The 20493-nt window shown below is 49.0% G+C and overlaps 5 protein-coding genes across 5 annotated transcripts; 3 read left to right on the top strand and 2 right to left on the bottom strand.

Moving 5' to 3' along the window:
* Positions 1–847: 847 nt before the first annotated feature.
* Positions 848–2228, bottom strand: sun1 (Secreted beta-glucosidase sun1; the record flags this gene model as incomplete). Its single annotated transcript, XM_014688387.1, has 2 exons — positions 848–895; positions 960–2228. The coding sequence occupies 2 exons, from the start codon at positions 2226–2228 to the stop codon at positions 848–850; spliced, it is 1317 nt and encodes a 438-aa protein (XP_014543873.1).
* A 7489-nt stretch (positions 2229–9717) lies between these two features.
* ZFP92 (Zinc finger protein 92) lies at positions 9718–11532 on the top strand (the record flags this gene model as incomplete). The annotated part of the gene is made up of 1 exon (XM_014688388.1): positions 9718–11532. One exon carries the CDS (start codon positions 9718–9720, stop codon positions 11530–11532), a length of 1815 nt encoding a protein of 604 aa, XP_014543874.1.
* Positions 11533–12380: 848 nt separating this feature from the next.
* On the top strand, positions 12381–14006 carry DGAT2A (Diacylglycerol O-acyltransferase 2A; the record flags this gene model as incomplete). Its single annotated transcript, XM_066131794.1, has 3 exons — positions 12381–12423; positions 12584–12687; positions 12759–14006. 3 exons carry the CDS (start codon positions 12381–12383, stop codon positions 14004–14006), a joined length of 1395 nt encoding a protein of 464 aa, XP_065987854.1.
* Positions 14007–14454: 448 nt separating this feature from the next.
* Positions 14455–15965, top strand: APN1 (Apurinic-apyrimidinic endonuclease 1; the record flags this gene model as incomplete). Its single annotated transcript, XM_014688390.1, has 3 exons — positions 14455–14758; positions 14882–15493; positions 15592–15965. The coding sequence occupies 3 exons, from the start codon at positions 14455–14457 to the stop codon at positions 15963–15965; spliced, it is 1290 nt and encodes a 429-aa protein (XP_014543876.1).
* Positions 15966–16398: 433 nt separating this feature from the next.
* Positions 16399–20045, bottom strand: bub1 (Checkpoint serine/threonine-protein kinase bub1; the record flags this gene model as incomplete). The annotated part of the gene is made up of 3 exons (XM_014688391.1): positions 16399–18509; positions 18566–18962; positions 19056–20045. 3 exons carry the CDS (start codon positions 20043–20045, stop codon positions 16399–16401), a joined length of 3498 nt encoding a protein of 1165 aa, XP_014543877.1.
* Between the last annotated feature and the right edge of the window lie 448 nt (positions 20046–20493).

Here is a 20493-nt window from a genome sequence, read left to right as displayed (position 1 = left end):
TCATGGGGGCTGTTACGAAATAGTATATGCCAGCTGCTTACCTAGGTATTTGGGTACTACCGAACAAGCTGTAGACATCTTCGATGGTGTCACTTCCATTGGAACTTGGGGGAAGGCTGCGGATGTTCCGAATCAATGTACCGAATAGATATATACCAACCTACCTAGGTATACCCTATTGATAGAAGCCTAACTAAGGTATTCAAATTAAAGACTGCTTGTCTACCATGCCAGCTGTGCGCATCATACATGTGCACAAGTACTTCGGCCGTCCAGCTGTTTTTATTTGCTTGTCTAAGTGAACATCTTGGAACACTATACTTTCCTAAACTTAAATTGGTTATGTAAGGTGTACTATAAGCTCGGCCTAGTTCCGTCCGGTTGATACATGCCTGCCGGACAGGTGCTTTCCTGAATGGACTACTTCACATTACTGCCGAGTAACACAATGTATCCATAAATACGGCATTGCACAAAATGGCTGTTACACGCCTACATACGCAAGACGAACTTAACTGCATTGAAAACTACTAAATAAATGCGTCATTTAAAAAAAGTAATACCTGAGGATTCCATCAATAAACAAGGGTGACCAGGCATAAGTTGAGAAGAGACCAAGGCTTCCGACGAGTATTCGCATGCTGAGCCTACTGCTTTTATCCCTGATGGACTAACTAAGCCATCGCAATATTACCACGGATCCTCGATGAATGTAGGTCTCAGCCAGAGCCAGATCCTTTAGACAGGGCTGTCTTAACATCCCCTGCTTTCATTGGCGCTTTGATGAAAAGTATGTGCAGACGAAGATCCAAAAAATGTATGAAACCCAGACATTTGGCATCGAAAATTACGAGTAGTATCGGATGACTGCCTTGGCACTCTCGCTCTTTGTAACCTGCAAAATGAGTTGTTAGCTTTACGGGGCCTGTAAGCATATAATGCTTGCGAGTAATACGTACAGTGCAACCATTCCCATTGCCTTCCCCAATAAAATTTCCATTCTCATAAGCGCACTTGGTGTTGCCATCAATAGTAATTTTGATATTGAAATTCAGTTTCGCGCTGCTCGTCGGTGCGTTCTGGAAAATAGAAATGTATGTGTTGGTGTCATTAGCCTGGCCAACGCCAATGTTAATAGGCGCCCAGTTACCGCAGGTTTTCTTTTCCTGGGACTTGTTCTCGTCGCAGGGACAGTTCCAGAGACAGGCATCCTTTGCAGCAAGGCCCTTGTTGTTGACGTAGTACTGAGCTGTGGTGGGCAGGTTCTTCCAGAAGAAGTATGTCGATGAGTCAGGATTAGTCAATACAACCGACTTACCAGGCATGGCCTCGGCGGGAAAAGTCATGCTTTCAGTGCCAGGGTAGTCGGTTCGGCAGGTAGAGACAACTTCGTCCAATTCGTTAATGATAGAAACGCCGCCAGCACCAGGTTCGCAAAGAACGGGGTTGCTTTTACGAGTCAACTCAAGTTTTCCACCTTCGTTGCAGTAAAGGCCACCAATGGATTGCCCAGTCTCGCCTTGCGCCTCAGGCCACTGGCTCTTCTGGTAGCCAGGCGGACACGCATAAGAGCACATTGCCCCCTTAGTGCACTCGTCGTTATGGATGCCAGTGACGATGTTGTTGATACTTTTGGATTTGCCCATTGAGTAGTCAGGGCAAAACTGTATGCCAGACCATCCACCCATTTTCAGATAGTCCAATGGAACGGCGCCGTAGTCAGAGGGGAACTTGGAGCAGTCTATTTGACCGCTGGGGAACTTGGAATCCAGGCCGATACCTCCGCTTGGGGGGGTGCTGGGTGAAGGACTTGGTTTGGGAGCCTGAGTGCTCTTAGGAGGTGGTGGTTGCGAAGTAGTCGTAGGGTTCGGCAGGGATGCAGCACTGCTTGATTTCTCCAAAAATTGTGCACCAAGGTCCTGAAGGCTGGTGGTAGTCGTAGGCTTAGGGGGTTGGGCGAGGGGAGGGGTGAAGATGGGCGTGGATTCGCCAGCAATGACAAAATCGCCGTTGTTCAAACCAGCCAATGCTTCTTCCATTGAAATTTTCTCCCCGCCAAGTATGTACACAGTCTCGGTTGCGGGGACCCAAACGATTCCATCGGCTGCACGTCGTTCAACCTTGGAGGCAACATCTTTCTTGGCGTGGTGATGGAGGTGCTGGTGAGAATTCGCAGCGACTTCAATTGCCAAGGTGGCCGCAATGGCGACGTGTACTAGGTTCCTCATTGCAGGTATCGTTGAAGATGATCAGTTAATATCCTCTTCAAGTAATCTCTAGTCAGTATTTACTGATAGGTTCGAATATGTGATTTGGGGAAATCAACAGCCCAACAGCATTGGCAGTTGGACTGACTGAATGCCGCGGCCAAGCCGGCGCAGATGTAAACAACCCACCTGGGGGTCTCTCACTTTTGTGAAGTATTGAGACTCGTGATAGTTTGAAGTTGGATGAAACGAGCGTGATGAAGCGATGGACCAGGAATAAAGGAGTGTGGTAGAGAGCCGAGACTCTCTGTTGGAAAGGGATCCAACGCAATTCAATCGAAGGCGACGGCCGGTGAAGCGGAAAGCAAAAGGAAAAGGGAGGGAGGAGACAGGGAGCGAAACGGTTCGGACGATGAAAATCACCTCAGCCAGGACTAGGTGCATCGGGGCCATGGGGCTTACCCCACGAACCAGACTAATTGGACGCCCACTAATACAAAATGAGAGTCCCTCGACTGGGAAATTACACTTGCTGTTCCCTGGCATTGTAACCCTAGATGGGAAGGGCATGGGAAGTGGCACCACGCGCGTTATGACCTGAACTCCTGGCACGCCACCACGTTTAGTTACGTGCCAGTCCAGGTCAAAGTACAAGTCTGGCATGCACACGGTACTGCCAGCAACGCAGTACTACGCACGAGCGTGAAATGTATCAAGGTACTCCATCCATCGAACGGAGTGCCTGGTTCCTGCTGCTTTTCATGAACTAAAATGAGGCACGTATGCACAAACTACAACTGAACCCTATGTACCTAGGTACCTACTTAGGTACTTAAGTAGTTATCGCCCGTGACCTCACAAGGGGGGTATGTCCTCCGTACTAGGCATCCCAGCCCTGAATTATCAACCACCTGCGAACGGGCAGTGATATTACTCACTGTATTCTGGACAGTGTGTGCACGGTATTGGGCCGGTAATCCACTAGTAATATCAATATGTCGTGTTTAGGTGAGGAACGTGTTGTTAATAAAAAAAAATAGTGAAGTCGCTAATCTCCTATAGAGAGACATCAGATGATTGGACACTCTGTTAGAAAAACGAGCACTCCGTAGAGGTACATGTACTCTAGTAGACAACATTCCACTTTCCTACTTTATCATACATAGACTCCTCTTACTAGCCCTATAGCCCCTGCCTGCTTGCGAGTAGCTGCTATTATACATTAGAGTTCACGGCAAAGCTGGAGGATATGGATGAAGACGCTTTTTGGCAGGGGTCTGTTTCGTACTGCTTGAGGCGCTCGCGAGCTTGTGGTGGCGTTCTTGAAGTGGATGAATTGCTACCGACCTAATACTAGTAAATACTTATGTAATAAAGCCCGATTGGCCCCTTGCCCCTGGACCGCAAGCTCGTGAGCATCTGAAGAGATTGGAGAAATGGCCGCGGCATAGGCGCTGCTGTGCTTTGTTTCTCATGAAAAATGAAGGGAAAGCACGTAATCTGCATTTTTGCGGTGTGCCAACAGATACCTCGTCGAGGACTAGGGCAATCTTCCAAAATCTCCGTCTTCTGCTATGGAGGTGACTCTTGCATACTTGCACAGTCAAGCGGTATTAGCAATCTACAATGGACGCACGTTACATGGTTGGTTGCCTTGGCATCTGAAGTTCCTTACTCCGTATCGTACGGAGTCAATAGTACATACATACATACAGTACAGTACATACATATTGGCCGAGTGGCTCAGGAGAAAACGCGTTTATTGGTGGCAAGACACTGAAGTGCCTAGTCACATTGACGCAACAGGCCAGAGGCTGTGCCTGACTCTGGCGCACGGGTACCTGGAGCTAGCCTTCTTGAGAATCTCTGCCGTCCATACACTCTTTGTTCGCCAAGTAAAACTGGGTAGTACCGTAAAGGGGGGGATGTCGGACATGGTATCCTGGTCCAGGTAATAAAATCTCGCTCTGAATGGATTTAAAAAAAAATGTTTACGACCTAGTCGGGATAGGCTAGTACTACTACCCATCCCATAATAGGTCCTACAATAGACAGGAGGGGGTTAAATGAATACAAGACAACATAATACATAATTCTAGTATGGAGTAACAAATTACAAGATCCTCATCCAATGCTTTGACGGATCCTACGCCTGACACGCTAATATTAGTTATACAGTAGCTGAATCTATCAACCCTACTTATCCGGGAGATAACATTAAAGAAGTTATTAAATAAATATTAAGGTGTAATTCAGTCTAAAATATCAAGAGGGTATTCGTGCGATAACTAATACCTCCAAATTAGCTAAAAGCATAGTAATAGTACTAGTTGATGTTGCAAATCTCCCCTTCCCGCAATAGCACATGATCCGACAAATAGTATCCGCCCAGTGCCCATGTACTCCCATTCAGATCGTCTTGACGTCAACACAGATCCTCGCTCCCAGCCGTCTTGGACCCCTTCATCAAGTCCCAGCGCCTGCAACCCATGAGTTCTTGTCCTTGCGTACGACTACATGAATAGCTTACTTAGAATGCTCTTGTACCCTGCATTGAGCCTCATGCCTTGTTTACGGAGATGACAAGACGAGACTTGACCACATCTTGACCTTGACATCGTTGCCAAATTCGGTTCTTTTCGTATCAAGCATTCTCCGTCGTTACGGAGCAATCCACTTTACATTAGGCATTGCTTGGTTCTCTTGCTCCGCCACTGCAGTGGCCGTGCCCCAATTTGCCAACGCCGGGACGATCTTCGTAAAAAGGGGCAGGCCTCCGAGTAAAGACATTGACCCAGTTCCCCATGTTGGGACAACAACTGCCAGTTACAACAAAATGTACTTGGCTATCCTCTGACATATCAGAGTAGTTATGCATTGAGTGGCATGATGCATCATATTTAAGTTAATGCGATGCGTAACGGTTGACTTATAGCCGCCTGAATGTTGTAGGCTTGTTCCTGATCGTGAATCCTAGCAGGCTCTTCATAGTGCAAATCAGAGCACGGGCAAGGCTAATCCGCAAACGCAAAATTGCGTCGCATAAACGCAATACCACAGGAAATCCGTTACCTTGCACGACACAATTCGCCGGCTGCGCATTATTGAAGAGTGCCGTTCATACATTAACATTTTTTGATGTTCCTTCGACATAGCTGGCACTCATCGGAGGCATGGCAGACACGAGATGGAGGATTCCGTGCGACATGTCGCCAATCAAGTTTTAGCGGGTGCAACAATAGTTTTCCCTGTTGAGCGGGCTTTTACTATGGATACATTGATGTATGTCTGGTATCAATTGATATCTGTGTGGCCTTGGGCTCGGGGCGCTGTAGTCGTCGACACTACGCGCACCATATTGGCCCCAACATGCTTCCCGATGTCGATGGTTCGTCGACCCCAGCAGAATAACAACATGGACGCTATGACCACACGATACGCCAAGCTATCACAAACCTTACATCTAGTTAACAACTGTGCACATCTAACGGTCTTAGGATCCTAAATAAGCTGAAACAGCCAAAAACAAGAACGGCACCGGGCACACGCTTGCGACGAGCCCATGCTAAGCTATCTCCTGCAGATCAAGCAGTAGAGCAACCTACCCTGCACCCTTATCTAGCCCGTGGCTGAGGTATTTCATCACGCCGGTTATCTGCTCGAAGTCAGACTTGGATGATAACAACACCTGTTGCTAAGATGTCGCATTCGGCCACGGGCACTAGATGGGACAGCACCAATTCGTCGAGCTGCACAATTCCACGGAACCAGCAACACGATTGTCGTGGCGTAGGCTCCCGATGTTTGGAGCCATCTCTACCGGTGTAGCCCGTGATGAACATGCGAGGGATCCCGTAGCTATACTGATTCGTGGAATGCAAAATCAGTAAACTGAGTGTATACAAGTTGCTGGTGGCCTTAACCCCACAAGCTAAGCAGCAAAAATTGGTTTCAATTGATGTTACCAGTCCTGCGGACGAATGCCAAGTAAGAGAAAGCAAGCCATCGAATTTGAATGCCCTATACTTATTGACGATGGGCCAGATCGTGGAGTCAGGATGTTTCTTACATGTGACATGACTAACAAAGCGAAGTGGGATGGTGAACAGCCAACGTACTATAATCACGCTGACAAAGGCATGATGCATGTTGTGATGATATGCTCAAGACTCCCAAAACAGTGCGTGCCTAAGCTGATTTCACATAAGCATTTGCGTGGTGGACACTGCACACGTCCAGCGACGGTCACGGGAATGGCGATCTGACTGGAAATCAGAGGCACATGGTCTCCTGGGAGTAGGCAATGTGTGTCGTCGATAGCACCGGGGACCTAGATACTACTAACTGACGTTACCTACTAAGTAGTGACCTAAGGATTGCCTGTCCAGCGGGACCGGATAATGACACAGACACTTTAGCAGGTTCATCCTCAGCGCTCCATGCAGAACATTACCATCACTATCCTAGGTGTCATGTACACAGAAGAAACGGGGCACAGGGTCGGGATGACGTCTCGACGTGGCTCAGATGTGGCTCCCCGTCTCACCCGAGAAAGGCAGTCTGATTGCCTGATGTAAACGAACGTCCCGAGGTTGTCGCCCACAAGCCATAGACAAATAGTCCTTAGAAGCAGGGCCTGGAGTACGGATGTAGACAGAGCAGAAGTCGTTTAAGCCGCACACGCAGCAACTCTGCCGCCGCTATAATATAAATATTGCAGAATAGTATCAATTTCTGTATACAAAAAAAATGCACCATACCTGGTGCTTAGCAGCAGCGCGTGATTTGTTGCCCCCCACGTGGCGTTGTGACTTCAACTCGAGTTGGTTTAGTGGTTTGTAAACCAGTCAACGGAAACGCCTTAAAAATATCTGGACTTCGAATGGCACCGGCTGTCTTCGACAACCGTCTCTTGGCTGATGGCACTGCAGGGCATGGTTGAACATGAGACCAGCAGAGCAGGTGTCCGAGTCGAAAAGCCTCGATGCATAACATGCGCCCGGGACTCTTTTGCTCTGTCCATTGGACGTTGGCGATATTCACTGCCACGAGAACATTAGGCATACTCCATCAGTAGGTAGGTAGTTATTGCGTCGATCATTTATATACAACGGAGGACCGAACGGGGCCTATGTTCTGGGGGTAGCAGTCGACTGACGGGTAAACCGACCACGCGGCATTCAGATGAGCTGGCCCCTACTTAAGCTCCAAGTACTTAGAAGTAGTACTACTAGTAGTATCGACTAGTACGGAGTACCAGAATAAGCCAGTGTCGGCCCACAATGAGCAAGCACAGCCCAGGAAACAGCACGAGAGGCGTGGCTGGACAAGAGGATTGACGCCCTGCACGGAAACCATTATACTGGCTGGCGAGAAATCCCTGCCAGCGTCGCGGACAGGAACCAGACATGATCACGAAGACAACAGGCAGGGCAACATCGGTGATAGAAGTTGGGATTTAGTTCAGCAGACCAAATGCCGCGTTCACATGGTCGAATTAGTGCCACAGGATGAAGGGTCGACATACGCCAGTTTGGGACAAGAAGAAAAGAAAACCTTTATCCTTAAACTGAGCCACTGAAGCACGAGCTTCGGGGAAAATTAGAGGTTATTGCCGCAGGGTATGATTGAAAAATAGGTGGACGAGTGAGATAGTAGACACCGCAGTAGATGAACTGAGAGACATCAAGTGATGGAATGTCCGGTGGACCAAGTACATATACAAGTGCATACTTAAGTACCTTAGGTATCTACGGAGTAGAGGAAGGTAAGGTAGTTACACGTACTGACGTAATCCCGATGTGCGTACGGAGTATTCTGGCACCGAGAATGTACATACATACATAAAGTCGCGCTAGCTGGAAAGGTGGCAACAGACAACGTGTTTGACCAGTTTGACCACACCAAGGTTTCGTCCTCGGCGAAACCTGTTTGCTCGTGTTTCTTGTGGGATATCAAGGTGGTGGGAGATTTTTGCACGGCAGGTCGATCGTACGGCAAAATCGCTCTTAGCACTGAACAACGTCTTGCTGACCGTAGGACATGATTGCTCCACAACGCCGGAATGGCGATGCAAGGAAGGAATCAATAGTACTTAGGTATTAGTTATGGAGCCCCCGGCGGCGGAAATGTCCTGTAAAAACTACCAAAGCAATGCAGAAAATCTAGGACCAGTAAGCGGGACGAAGGATTCGGAAGTGGTGAGGTTTTTGTGACGACAAGACAAAGATAATAGCCCGACTCTGCCTATCCCTAGAATTGACACAAGTAACCCAGGCTGCCGACCACTGCAGAATTCAGTTCCAACGAGCAGCAGTTGAAAGCCATTACACCCGACGGCCAAGGATTGAATGGTCAGCCAGTTTTCGGGTCTGGGAGAGATGCGATGGGCTTAAAAGACACAGAAAACCGCATAAGACGAAGAAATATGATGACCAGTCGGAATTGTCTTAAATTCTTGTTTAAGTACCGAGTGTCGATGGCTGGGACACAGCCTTGGTCAGTCTTGCCCATGATGCATGTATCATCATCATCAAGCTGGTTTTGGAGCTTCTTGTGGCTGGTCATCGTCCCCACAAATTGCAGCTCAACACTGAACTCTAGGCCTTGTTTTTTTTTCCCCGGCCCTCTGTTCGCTGACCGCGCCACTCTTCTTGGGTCTTCTCGGTTGCCCGCTCGGTGAATGTTCCGGCCTCTTCAATTGCAAGCGCAGCACATCGCCTCGCTCGCTCCTGCTCTCGCCAACATGTTACCCTGATTCAGATCCTTGTGTCTCTCTCTGTTACCTTCCAGTTGTTCTGAAGCGCCCGTTTTGGCTGGAATTTTGGCCTTGGCTGAGCACGTTGAAGGTACATGTATTGACCCAACTTAAACTGGCACCTGGCCGTGGAGCCGTGGAGCCAGACGCCAACATTTGCGCCTTTGCAACTCGTGCCTGCCTACCCAGCTTGCCAGCCCACCCCGGCCTTGCTTGATCTGGCACTGGCACTCGCCTGACGCCTGCACTCTGACAGTTGACTGGGTTTGCCTGGCCGACTACCTAGGTACTTTACCTACCTAGGTACCTACTGCGCCCCCAGCCCCAGAGGCCCCAGGAGGCGTTGACATGAACAACCTTCTCTGGAGGTCTCTCACTTCTCTTGCTCTCATCACATCTTACACATCTCGACCTTCACTCCACGCGACATTTTCCGTCAGCCAGTAAATGACCCGGAAATTGTTTCGAGACCGCCGTCCCCTGAGTTTGAATTCTTTTAGGCCGCAATTCCTACTCTTCGCGATTTTGCCACCGCTCGTCGTTCTCGACCGTCTTAATCAGGACGAAGAAAAAACAACGAAAAAAAAAACAAAAAAAGGTCCAGCTCTCGCCACGTTCTTCAGCCACACCTGGATAACGGCAGCCTCAACATGCTTCGATGATCTGAACTGTCCATAATTTTAACAGTAGGCATCATCTCGCATGGTCGAACCTATTTCTTCAATTCGTTAGATACGTTAATTCAGGATATCTATGGCATCAAACGTCGCCAGTCTTGCAACAGAAGGCCCGCCACCCGGCCATCAGAATTCCGTCTCTGCTACTACAGCCCCATCCGACGACATCGTGAGACTAACTAAACGACAACGCGAATCCGAGTCCGTGTCACCGCGATCTCGTGCCGCGCAGCTTTCCAAACCACCTGGCTCGCCCTCCAAGGTCGCCCGACTATCTCTTGCGACGACCATTCGACCTGCCGAGCCTCTCACAGGCGCTGCGGCTCTCGAAGACGAGCGTCGACGAAGGGTCGAGGAGCAGGCTCACAGTTCTTCCATTAGCCCTGACCCGGCTCGTTCAGTACTTGAGTCCCTAATGTCTGGTGTCGCTCAAGCGATGAGCCGTCCTTCTGACACCATTCAGCTTGCTCCGACCGCAAACATGGAGCCTGCAACAAAAGCAACGACCGAGCTCTCCATGGCTACCGGGAATGCTGCTCGTATGGATGACCATGATCGTGACGAAGGTAGTCCTCCTGCAAATGCGAACGCGAATTCAAACAATGTACCGTCCGCCCCTGTTGCTGAGAGCCCCGCCCCGATGGACTTGGATTCCAAGAAAAATGATCAAGTCCAAGGTCACCAACTTATGTCACCAGACGAGAGACCACAGTCTGGTTCAATGTCGTATCCTGGGCCTTTACAAACTGCCGCAAACCTCTCTGAACCACTCAATCGAGGCATGAGCTTCCCAATGCCGAGCCAGATTCAGAGCTCACCCACATCATCTGGTGGCAAAAAACACAAGTGTCCGTATTGCAGTACTGAGTTTACACGCCATCATAATCTCAAGAGCCATCTCTTGACTCATAGCCAAGAAAAGCCATATCTCTGTACGGAGTGTCAAATGCGATTTCGCCGGCTTCATGATTTGAAACGACATGGAAAACTCCATACAGGAGAGAAACCACATATTTGTCCAAAGTGTGACCGGAAATTTGCGCGTGGAGATGCTCTGGCACGACATAGCAAAGGAGCAGGAGGTTGTGCGGGTCGACGAGCTAGCATGGGCAGCTTTGCTGACGGTGATGAATTGGACGGGACCATAGGCGAAGGAGATGACTCAACTATGTCAGGAGTGGCCTATGATAGTGTGGAAGACGAAGAGCTCAGACGACAAAGTCTTCCGAGCATGGGTGTACAACACTCGTCTGGTGACAACTATGGCGCACACTCTCGTACATATCCTCCAGCAGGTCCTCGACCGTCAGCGAGCGGCCTCTATCCACCGAATGTGAATCTAAGTCAGGCTGGCACGATTAGCTCCACCAGTGTTCCCGACAGCATGGCGAGCAGCCATACGGCAAACACTAGCGTTTCCTCTATTCCCGGCGGCCCTGGAGGCTCGGGAATGTACTCACAGGCGGGTATGACGGAGAGCCCGAAGCCTCTTAGCCCCGGGCTTCCAAGTCACGACTCTGCGAACTTGGCGAGACAACGGTCCCCTACTATGACCCAACAATATCAACAGCAGCAAGTTGGCAGGCCGCCATCGGACCTGCAGTCACCACACAGCAGCGGTCAGGCAAGGCCCAAACTACCAGGATTGTCACATCCAGGTTTTGTGGCACCAAATTCAGGCACATATTCTCACGGTCGGACGCCGAGCGGTGCTCAACCTTCCGGCGATAGTGGCAATATGTTTGCGCAAAGCGACCCTAGCGTTTGGGAATATATCCGTCTGCTAGAGGACAAGATCAAGTCTCTTTCAGACAAGGTTGTTTCACTTGACCAGGAGGTGGCTAGCCTGAGGAAACAACTTGACACTCGTGAAGGTGCTTCGACTACGTGAGGGTTAGCAACTTGTTCTTATCTGGATCTTTCTTCAACCTTTATGTGATCTTAAATAGGGCCGATGGAAAATATGAGCAAGCTGGGTTCTGTAAGACAGGCACCTCACTTGAATTGCTCATAGTTTAGCGTTTTGATTTTTTCCCGGATTATGGAACAGGCATGGGATGACTAACTATTGTGACCAAAAGGCGGCATTCGGATGTTACATTATAGGTTTGGGAGACTCTTTGGTCTGGGAATTGTACTTATATGGCAAGGGTGATTCTCGTATACTGTACTTTGGCTCATTTATGACGCAGTAGTTCAGAGCCTCCTCCCTCCCCCTTTCTGGCCAAATGCTTCGGATCAAATTGGTTGTGAATGAACGCCTTCGTGGCTGTGTTGTGTAATGAGCAGTGTGGCCCTGTCGTTAAACCGTTGGGCCACTGCGACGGGCTGTCCAGGGTTGTGCAGGTACTTCTGTGGGCCTAATGGAGAAAGCGGTTGTGCTGGGATATTTCACGTGCCGAGTCATTGTGTCTCGTACGTCATTGGGTTAAACATATGAGACCTGAGCTTATGAGCACGGTAAGAAGTTCCGAAATCTATTTGTCCACCCGCAGCTACGAGGCAAGCGATCTGTACCGTCTACCAAATCCAAAGTCGTCGATCGGTGGCGACCTCTGATAACTCTTATCTCAGTTTTTCGAGGGGGTGGACGCCCTTTCGTTGCGCCGCCTTCCTGCGTCCACCGTGGCCAAAGGCGCCATTTCAGACGCATAGCAACTAGACGGGCTGGCGAGATTTTCTTCTTCCTACTACGAAGACCGGTGAACTGCATTGGAATTTAGACGGGGAGGGAAAACAATGTCTTCCGTTGATAACCTGCAGGCTACCCTTTCATCAGGGAGTAAGTCAACTTTGACATCGTCTCGTCGTGCCGAACAGTTCAATTGCTGCTGTTGAAGGGGAGCTTGCCTCTGGAGTCTAGAGGACTTGGGGCTGTCTCGATGTCATAGAAACTGGATAGACAGAGAAATAATATGCTTACTAACGGATATTTGATGCAGTGGGCAGTCAAACGAACGAAAAAGTTGTCGTGGAGTCAAATCCGCATGATAAGCAGGACTTTCCACCACTTGAACTTGAAGATTCAGACACGACAGTCCAGACCGTAAGGAACACCCATGGTTTCCCCTCTACGTCGATCGTTTTCTAATATTTAAACTAACCTGTAATCGCGAGGCTGGACAGGACCTGGCACATGATGGCAAACTGATTGACCAATCTGAATCATCGAATCCCAGTGTTGTGGCGGAGGAAAACGGCAAGTCATACTCTGCAGCTCTTCAAACCGACAAGCTCGGGGAGGATAAAAAGATTACCAACGGGGATTACTTGCCTTATCCTACCCTCTTTAGTGGGATGCACCGAGACGCTCACGAGAGGGAGGCTTGGAGAGCTGGAGGCATTCGCTTCGCCCCCCTTCGTGTGCCCTTTAAACGTCGTATGCAGACAGCAGCAGTCCTTTTCCACTCTATGTCTATTGTCGTGCTGGTGTCCTGTTTCTGGTTCAGCTGCGCGAACCCTCTGACCTGGCCCATCCTCGTCCCTTACCTTGTTCACCTGTCGTTTTCTAACGCAGCGATGGACGGCAAACTTTCTTACAGATCCGAATGGCTTCGATCGTTGCCGCTTTGGAAGCTATTTGCGGGATACTTTCCAGCCGCTCTTCATAAGACATTTGACTTGCCTCCCAACAGGAAGTACATTTTTGGATATCATCCACATGGGATCATTTCCCATGGCGCCTGGTGTGCCTTTGCTACCAACGCATTGGGATTCTCAGAGAAGTTCCCTGGTATTACCAACAGTTTGCTAACACTTGATTCTAATTTTCGCCTTCCATTCTACCGCGACTGGATCTTGGCTATGGGAATTCGATCTGTTTCGAAAGAATCTATTCGAAATACCCTGTCTAAAGGGGGAGCTAGCAACGATGGGCAGGGGCGGGCGGTCACAATTGTTATTGGAGGCGCTCGTGAATCTCTACAAGCCGAACCCGGAACGCTTCGCCTGATTCTCAAAGGGCGCAAAGGCTTTGTCAAGATGGCCCTGAGATCGGGAGCAGACCTTGTGCCGGTGATTGGTTTCGGTGAGAATGACTTATATGATCAACTGAGTCCGAAAACGCATCCCATGGTCCACAAGATCCAAATGATCCTTTTGAAAGTATTCAAATTTACGATCCCGGCTCTTCATGGCCGTGGACTTCTCAATTATGATGTCGGTTTGATGCCTTACCGACGGGCCGTCAACATTGTGGTCGGGCGGCCCATTGAGATCAACGAGCCAACCGAAGAGCACCCCTCTCAAGAAGTTATTGACAAATACCATGAATTGTATGTGGAAGAAGTTGAACGGCTCTATGACGCTTACAAGGACAAATTCTCAAATTTGAATACGGTTCCTGAATTGCGCATTCTGTCGTAAAGGGTTGCGAACGCTATGACACTCTGTTGGCTGGGGGCGAACTTGTTTGTAACTAGATCAATAATCACTACTGGTTACTCTAATAGAGGCTTCAAGACGGTGTTCGATAACATGCAAGGCAGAATTGTCCCGGTAAACTCACGATGAAAATAGTGTATTCTCGAAAAAAGAAAAAGAAAAGAAAAAACGATTACATTTGCTTGTGACACCATGAAAACTGACCTCAAGATTACAGTGACTGCTCTAAATAACCCACTTAGTTGTTAACGGGTACTCGTTTGTGGGTGAATTGCAGAGCTGGTGTCACGCACGTGACTTCGCGTTGACAACTTCGGCGTTGGGTCGCGTGAAGGCAATGGGGTCAGCGAAGAAGTCTGCTCTCGTCAAACCTCGAAACAACATCCCAATCGACGACATCCCATCTGAATCAAGCTACGTATCTACCAAAATGCCTCGAGCATCCCCTAGGAAGCGGCAGGTGGTAAGCTACAACGAGGACTCTGACGGGGCGGCTCCCAAAACCATCAAGAAGTCGAAAAGCGCCGTCACGAAAGTGGCAACGAAAATCACCGGCAAGCGAAAGTTAGACTCCGTAACCGAAAGAGAAGGTAGCACACAGAGTAAAAAGCAACAAAAAAGGCCCAAGACAAACGCAAAGGCGGAAGAAAGCGCAATGAAGTTGGCAGACAGGACAACCATGTCCTCACTGACCAAGGCCATGTACATAGGCGCTCATGTTAGTGCCGCTGGAGGTGAGTTGTGGATAGAGTTGGGACGAATTGGGATGGAATCCAGCCCCTTTCACGTCTTCTACGGAATATTTACTAGATTCACCCCGTTTAGAACTAATCACATGTCGTTATCCTTTCGCATAGGGGTCCAAAATGCTGTTTCCAACGCCGTCCAGATTGGAGCCAACTCATTCGCTCTCTTTCTCAAGTCTCAACGCAAATGGGACAATCCTCCAATTCCTACAGAGGCCCGTGATCTCTTCACTAGCAACTGCAAAGAGCACAATTACAGCACCGCAGAGCATGCCCTACCCCATGGGTCGTATCTCGTCAATCTGGCGCAAGCGGACGAGTCCAAGGCCGCACAAGCCTACAAAAGCTTCGTTGACGATCTCGAGAGATGTGAACAACTCGGGATCAAATTGTACAATTTCCATCCAGGCTCAACTGGAGGAGAGGCCCGACCAGCGGCAATTGGCCGGATTGCTGCACAATTGAACCGTTCACACAAGGCGACTCAATCAGTGATTACAGTCCTAGAGAATATGGCCGGTGCGGGCAATGTGATTGGCTCAACCTGGGAAGACTTGAGGGACATTATTGCGTTGGTAGACCAGAAGGATCGAGTAGGCGTCTGCATAGATACCTGCCATGCATTCGCAGCTGGGTACGACCTGCGGACCCCAGATGCATTTAAAAAGACCATGGAGGCATTCGACAAGACTGTTGGATATAGATACCTCAAGGCGTTCCACTGTAAGTATTGCCTACCCTTCAATACCGCCGAAAACATTTTACGCAAGATAAACCATCTTACGTTTCCCGCCTCGTAGTAAACTAATATCCTTTGCTAGTGAATGATAGCAAAGCCCCCCTTAATTCCAATCGAGACCTGCATGCGAATATCGGAACTGGCTTTCTAGGCCTCCGCGCGTTCCACGGCGTCATGAATTGCGATAACTTTTGCAATATGCCCATGATCCTGGAGACACCCATCGATAAGAAGGGCCCAGACGGAAAGACAGTTGAAGACAAGCAAGTCTGGGCAGATGAAATCAAGCTACTAGAGAGCCTCATAGGAATGGACCCAGAGAGCGACGAGTTCAAGGAGAAAGAAAAGGAACTTCAGGTTAAAGGTGCAGCAGAGCGCAACAGAATCCAAGACCAGGTTGACAAAAGATCGGTCAAGAATGCTAAGAAAGGTTCAAGGACGAAAAGAATTGTGTAAAACTGGAAGAACACACACGACTCAGGCGAAGAGAGTGACTAGACGATTCCAAATTCCCCTTCTCTTGCAGGGACCGTGAGATCTTAGTACATACCGGCTATTTATTACTCAGCACGGGTCGTCTTGGATCAAAATAACTGGTAAAGCAGAAGATCTTGGCCGTGCTGACACGAAGATGGAATCGAATAATCATCGGTATTGTCATGTTCCTCTATGTATATGTAATATTATTTGTACCATTGAAGTTCAACAGATATGGTTACATGCTAATTCTGTTCAGTGCTGCAAACGCTCACGGGAAACGCCAAATAATCAATGTCTGCCCTATAAGCCTAATGGTGTGAATGAAGATAGCGACGGCTCCTCCTGACTTGAATCAGAACAATCTGAATGAGATACTCCCCCAGCCACGAAACCACTCCAAGGTTTCTTTTTACCTGCGAGTTTTTGTGTATCCTTCCAACTTGCCAATTAGAGATCGCAAGCCGACACCACGATCACAGTTTGCTTCAAGCCACTGTTCCATTCTTCCTCGCAGGCTTTTTAATGACTTCAGCACCGGCATCTTACACCCATCTTCAAATTCTAAAAATGACCCGGGGTTAAGTAGCACTTCGAAGCACTCAGACCAAAGATCTGCCTGCCAGTATCGCTTCAAGCTTTCACGGATCTTATATTTTCTGCCGGTACGACCAAGCCCACCTTGGTCGCATCGTTGAGTTTCAATGTACTTTCCAAAGAGCAGACAGTGAATGATACCTGCCAGACCGTGGTAGTCGATTTGCCATGTCCACGGGCGTCCTTCGCGCATCTCCGCGCAGTCCTGCGATGAAGTCTTCCAGTCGGCGATAAATTCCACGTTCGAAGAAAAGGCCTTCATGTCAATGCCCCGACCAAAGTCAATGAGAAAGATGCCTCTCGATGCCCAGCCGCCACTGCCGTCCGCTTTCCATGGCGTTAACAGAGGTTCTTCCGAAGACATCGTATCTAGCCGAAGCAGGCAATTATCGGCCTTGAGATCACCATGTAGGATGTTCTTGGTGTGAAGGGCTTCAACAGTGCGCATGAGCTCAATGGAGAAGAACATTGCCAATTGCTCATCCATTAAACCAGACGGCTCGGCTCTGAAGAAGTTAACCAAGTCTAGGAGTGTTCCATGAGGGTGATATGGTAGAAAAAGGAATCCTTCGTCTTGATATAGCTGTAGCTCATGTGCATAAGACAGAGAAGCTGCTGCACGGTGCTGCGGACCTAAACGAGAGTGTGCAAGCCTCATGATGTAGAACTCCCAGGAAGTTGGTGGTACTTCCATCTTGAGTGCCTCCAAGTCATTTCGGTGACTAACAGCAAACATGCCTTTGCCCATTGTGGCCAGTGCATTCTCGTCATTTTCATTCTCCTGCGGAGCCGAGTTTTCGACTAGATAGACAGGGGCAAATGCCCCTGCACCAAGCTCCCGTTTCAAGGTATATACTCGGGTTGTGCTGGGAAACTTAATCATGACTGGAGATGGGAGAGGTCCCGTCTTGTCGGCGCCGCCCTTGCTCAATCTGTTCAAGGCCTTGGTAAACTTGCGAATATCAGCTCCGAATTCGTATTTTTGCCCACTTCGGTCGTAGAACCCGGCATACGAACTCAAAGGAGGTTGAAGGCTGTTTAGAATTTCTTGACGGATAGAAATGTCAACGGGATTGCATTGGATATCTTTAATGACGGGACCTTTTGGGGGAATCGGGTTGGTAGAGGGTCCCTTGACAATAGATCTGGATTTTGGGACCAGGGCAGCAGGGATTTTCGGCATAGGACATTCGTCGTCCACAATTTCTCTGAGAGGGCTGCTTAAGGGCTCGTCGTCTGACTGGTCTTCTCCCATGGCATTGGTAACTCCATCTCGTCTACATGGTGTTTTGAATGTGTCTTGACGTTCAAGATCAACATCAAGTGAGCATTCTGTCCGCTCCGTAATTGGCGTCATAAACGGGAGTCGGTTATTCGCCACCTCGGCCGGGTCCCTATACGGCCGTGTCGGGGGGTCATAATCTTCTGGAGGAATGGGAACGAATACTGTGCGGGTTTTCGGAGGAGACTGCTCATCCGGAGGGGCAACCATTGCTTCATCATTCGGACAAGTTGTTGGACAGGTCTGCTCTCCGGGTTCTGCCTCCTCAATATGGCCGTCATAATCGCCGTGTATTGGAAGCGTGCCGTCCACATCGACTGTCTCAACATTTGGGATGTGCTTTTGAGCTGAAAATTCCGACCACTCACTTAGACTCTTTGTGTCAGCAGTCCCGCCGTCGCCATGTTGACTGGTAGCATCGAGTTGTCTAGTTGTGCCTGTGCTTTCGCCGTCAGTGGTATAGTCGCCATCTGTCTCGTAATCCTCATCCTCTGCGCTTTCGTTTCCGTTGGCCAGCTTAAGAGGGGCGTTGAAAATGTCATATATATCGTCAGTCGCTGCCTTCGTGTGGAGCGTCATTGTCGGCTCAGATGTTTGCTTCTTGCGAAATTTGGGACCTGAGGGGGATTCCAACTTTGCCTTGACTAGAAAATGTCAGCTCCACCAAGTCTAATAAGGCAAAATTTGATATCTGGCATACTGATTTGGGTCTCGTTGACTTCCATGATTTTCTTTTTTGCAACACGAGGCTCTCGAGGATGCTCTTTCATGCCTCCATTTTCATCGAAAAACATCGGATCTCGGTGAATAGCAAGTTTGTTACTAACACCGCGACTGATCTCCTCAAACCCACTGAGAAATTGTATCGGCTCAGTGACAAAGTCGTCCTCCACGGTCTCATGGCCCCAAGATCGATCCAACCAACCACGACGTGCCGCAATAATTTCCTCAAAACTCAGTTCTGAACCAGGTTCTTCCGGGGTTGGGTACACAGCTGCAAGGTCAACGAATATGTATTCTTTCTTTCCTGTTTGAGGGTGCACAGTCACTTGGCTTTTGGCCGATATAAGGACGACATTGTGTATTTGAGATAGCGACTGGATTAACGAATACATGCCACGGCCAATAAATTAGTCCTATTCTCATCAATATATGGGCTTGGAAAGGGTGTACTCGGTTCGGAAACTTACCGGGTCCCTGAACACTGCCATCTTCGGCGCAGTACTCTTCTTTCCACCGGCTTTCAACGTCTCTCCAACCCACGGCTTCGGTTCCATGACATTTTCTTTCTTACGGTCAGACAATGACCCAAATGATTCCCATCCCTTGGACCCTTCTGCCCTAGATGACAAAGGTGCTGGCTTGGCATCCGCATCTGAAAAGATAGCAAGCTTTGATTTGGCTGGCTTTGAACTGGCGCTGCCGGCACCGGTCCTAGGCCGTGACGCTTGCGGGTCGCTGGACTGCGACAAAGATCCAAAAGGATCGACCTTTGCGGCCAGCGCTGGACGAACGGTAGGAAGGGCTGGCGACGACGGCTCAATGGCGTCGGCCGGCTGCTGCGCCATTCGTTCCTCGAACTCCTTGAACTTTCGCATCAATCTCTGAACAGGCCTACTTTCACGCTCGATCCCGAGCTTATAGACCTCCTCTGCTTGTGCCCATCTTCCTGCAGCTTCCAACCAAGCAGCGTACTCCTCGTAAAAGAGGGCCAGCCCTTCTCCTATTCCATGACGCGAGAGAAACATGTAGGTCTCTCTTGGGGTGTCTGAGAAGAAGTGGATGTAATGAACCCAGAGCCTCAGGTAGCGAGGGTCATTTTTATATTGTGCAGAGGTGATGAATGTCTTTGTGGCGCGTTCAAGCAGCGTGTGCAGCTGCGATTGTGGAGTTGCTTGTGCCGTTGGGTACGCATCCAGTGTCCATCTGACGTACCTGTCGAACACGTCCAGCGGATCATCTGATTCAGAGATATTCTGAATTTCTGCCTCATATTCGGCGCGAATGCAATCGTGGACATTTTTGGTATCCGAGGGAGTCGGTGTCGAGAGTTTATGCAGAGGTGATGGAGAGTACAACTCTGCTAACTTCCTTGCCGATCGTCCACCGGGCAAAGACTGTATATTCTCCTTTTGTCCTTCGATGACGTCGAAATCAATGAGATTACTCGAGGCTGCCATTATGAGTTAGAATGCACTGGAGCAGCCAGTTCTTTTTGAACTGCAACTTCTGATGTTAGATGTTAGTGACTGAAAGCTTACGCCACATTGTTTTTATTCCCAGTAATGTTGTGTTTCTTCTAAGGGTTGCTGTGGCAACAGCCACAATGTGGCTGCTGAGGCCAAACCCGCCACACAAGGTCATCGACTGAGACGACGCCTAGCTACGTTAGGTACCTGCTAGCTACCGCAAGTATGTACTAACCTAGTGCTAATATGTTTGGTACCTAGACCTATGTGTTACCTTTTCACGATGGATAGTTTCACGGAAACATGATGTAATGCTTGTAACCACTTGAAGAACTTTGTTTCTTGATGATATTTGCCTGCTGTCTCCGCTCTCAATACCTTGTGTTACTGATCTATTTGCGTTGACTTTTGTTATCTTATTTCCCGCGCGTTTTACCTC

This window comes from Metarhizium brunneum, chromosome 7, assembly GCF_013426205.1.
Source record: "Metarhizium brunneum chromosome 7, complete sequence".
Lineage (NCBI taxonomy): Eukaryota > Fungi > Ascomycota > Sordariomycetes > Hypocreales > Clavicipitaceae > Metarhizium > Metarhizium brunneum.
The sequence above is the reverse complement of the archived record's forward strand: the minus strand, read 5'-3'. Positions and strand labels throughout refer to the sequence as shown.